The sequence below is a fragment of the Orycteropus afer genome, unplaced genomic scaffold, assembly GCF_000298275.1.
Source record: "Orycteropus afer afer isolate SDZICR_OR568_19922 unplaced genomic scaffold, OryAfe1.0 scaffold00063, whole genome shotgun sequence".
In the NCBI taxonomy this organism is placed as follows: Eukaryota; Metazoa; Chordata; class Mammalia; order Tubulidentata; family Orycteropodidae; genus Orycteropus; species Orycteropus afer.
The window spans coordinates 4,086,797-4,088,306 of NW_006921650.1; the positions used below are offsets into that span (position 1 = coordinate 4,086,797).

At 40.3% G+C, this 1,510-nt stretch overlaps 1 protein-coding gene across 1 annotated transcript in view; it reads right to left on the reverse strand.

Annotated features, from left to right (window-relative positions):
• The window catches only part of COL1A2 (collagen type I alpha 2 chain), a 37,534-nt gene that overhangs the window by 25,543 nt on the left and 10,481 nt on the right, over positions 1-1,510 (reverse strand). Inside the window, exons 8-11 of the mRNA XM_007939805.1 lie at positions 1,448-1,501; positions 1,307-1,360; positions 948-1,001; positions 2-50 (exon numbers count right to left, since the gene is read on the reverse strand). Coding sequence (XP_007937996.1) covers positions 2-50; positions 948-1,001; positions 1,307-1,360; positions 1,448-1,501 — 211 coding nt within the window. The remainder of the gene's footprint in view (position 1; positions 51-947; positions 1,002-1,306; positions 1,361-1,447; positions 1,502-1,510) is intronic.

The following is a 1,510-nucleotide window of genomic DNA, read 5'->3' on the forward strand; positions in this document are numbered from 1 at the left end:
ATGCCCTTGAAGCCAGGCAGTCCAGGGGTTCCAGGGAAACCACGAGCACCCTTAAAAGAAACACAGAAGAAGACGAGTAACAGTTTTGATCTAAAGGAAAAGACAGTGATGATTGCTTCCCTCCAAACCTTTTTTTCTCATTAAAGTTTAAGCTCAGAATAAAAACCTCATATATTAGGCAGGAAGGGGCAGGACAGAAGGACGAATGGAAACTGGGAACCCAGGGAGGAATGGAAGAGTGCTGTTATACTCAGGGGATTACAGCTGCCTCGGAAACCCAAGGAGGGGGCGCTAGGAGTCAGAGTCAACTCGATGGCAATGAGTTTTTTTGTGACAACCAATGCCATGAAATAAAATTTATATGAATTGTTCAATGGGAAACCAATTTTCTCTGTGAACTTTCAAACAACATCAGTAAGTTAAAGAAACAAACAAAAAACTTAGCATATTTTAAAGCACAGAGCAACAAACTAATATGCCTTTATGTGAGTAATTATAGTATTGTAGAAAATGGAATATAGTTGCTTCTAGTATGAATGCTGTCATTAATACTGCATCATCTGCATTAATAAGAACTCTATGGGAGCTCTGGTAGCACAGTGGCTAAGACACTTGCCTGCTAACCAGACGGCTGGCAGTTCAAACCCACCAGCCACTCCTCGGAAGGAAGGTTGGGCAATCCTATTTCCGTAGTGATACTGCCTCGGAAACCCAAGGAGGGGTCGCTATGAGTCGGGTTTGACTCGACGGCACATAACAAGAACATGAATTCTTCACTAGATCACTAGACTCCTTTTATTTATCAGACATCTTCAATTAGTGTTCCGATATGTGTGACATCTATGATGACACATAGATTGAGTCTAGTTTTTGCAACTATTTTTCTATCTTCAAGCCCTCTGGTATTTGGACTATATAAAGTCTCATTGGACTTATAAAAGTCTCACCTGTGGCCCAACAACTCCTCTCTCACCAGGTCGTCCAGGTTTTCCAGGGTGACCCTAAAACATAAAAGCATCTATAAGATAAACCTTTTCCTGCTATGTTACCACATGAAAGTGGAGTATCATGGATTTTACAACAAGGGAAAAGACATTACAGAAAAATATGGATCCAAACATATATTTAATTAACAACATTTCTTTAAAAATAACCAAGCTGATTAATATTTCATTACAACAATAATTTCCATATGGGGAGAGCTATGTTAGGCTTATTCAACTTTTGGCAAGCTATTTGATTTGAATCTAGAATCTCTTTTGAGGCAGGAATATTTAAATGGAAGAGTTTAGGAATAAATACTTACATCCTCACCAGCCTTGCCAGGAGGGCCAGCGGGACCACGAGAACCTGCAGGACCCTAAGGAAAAGAGTCTCATCATTTAGTTAAGGCTGTATTAATAAACATCTTAAAAATATTTATCACAAGTGAAAACAATGTACTCACAGTTTGACCAGGTTCACCAGGCTCACCAGCAGGTCCTTGGAAACCTGGAGGGCCCTAGGGGGG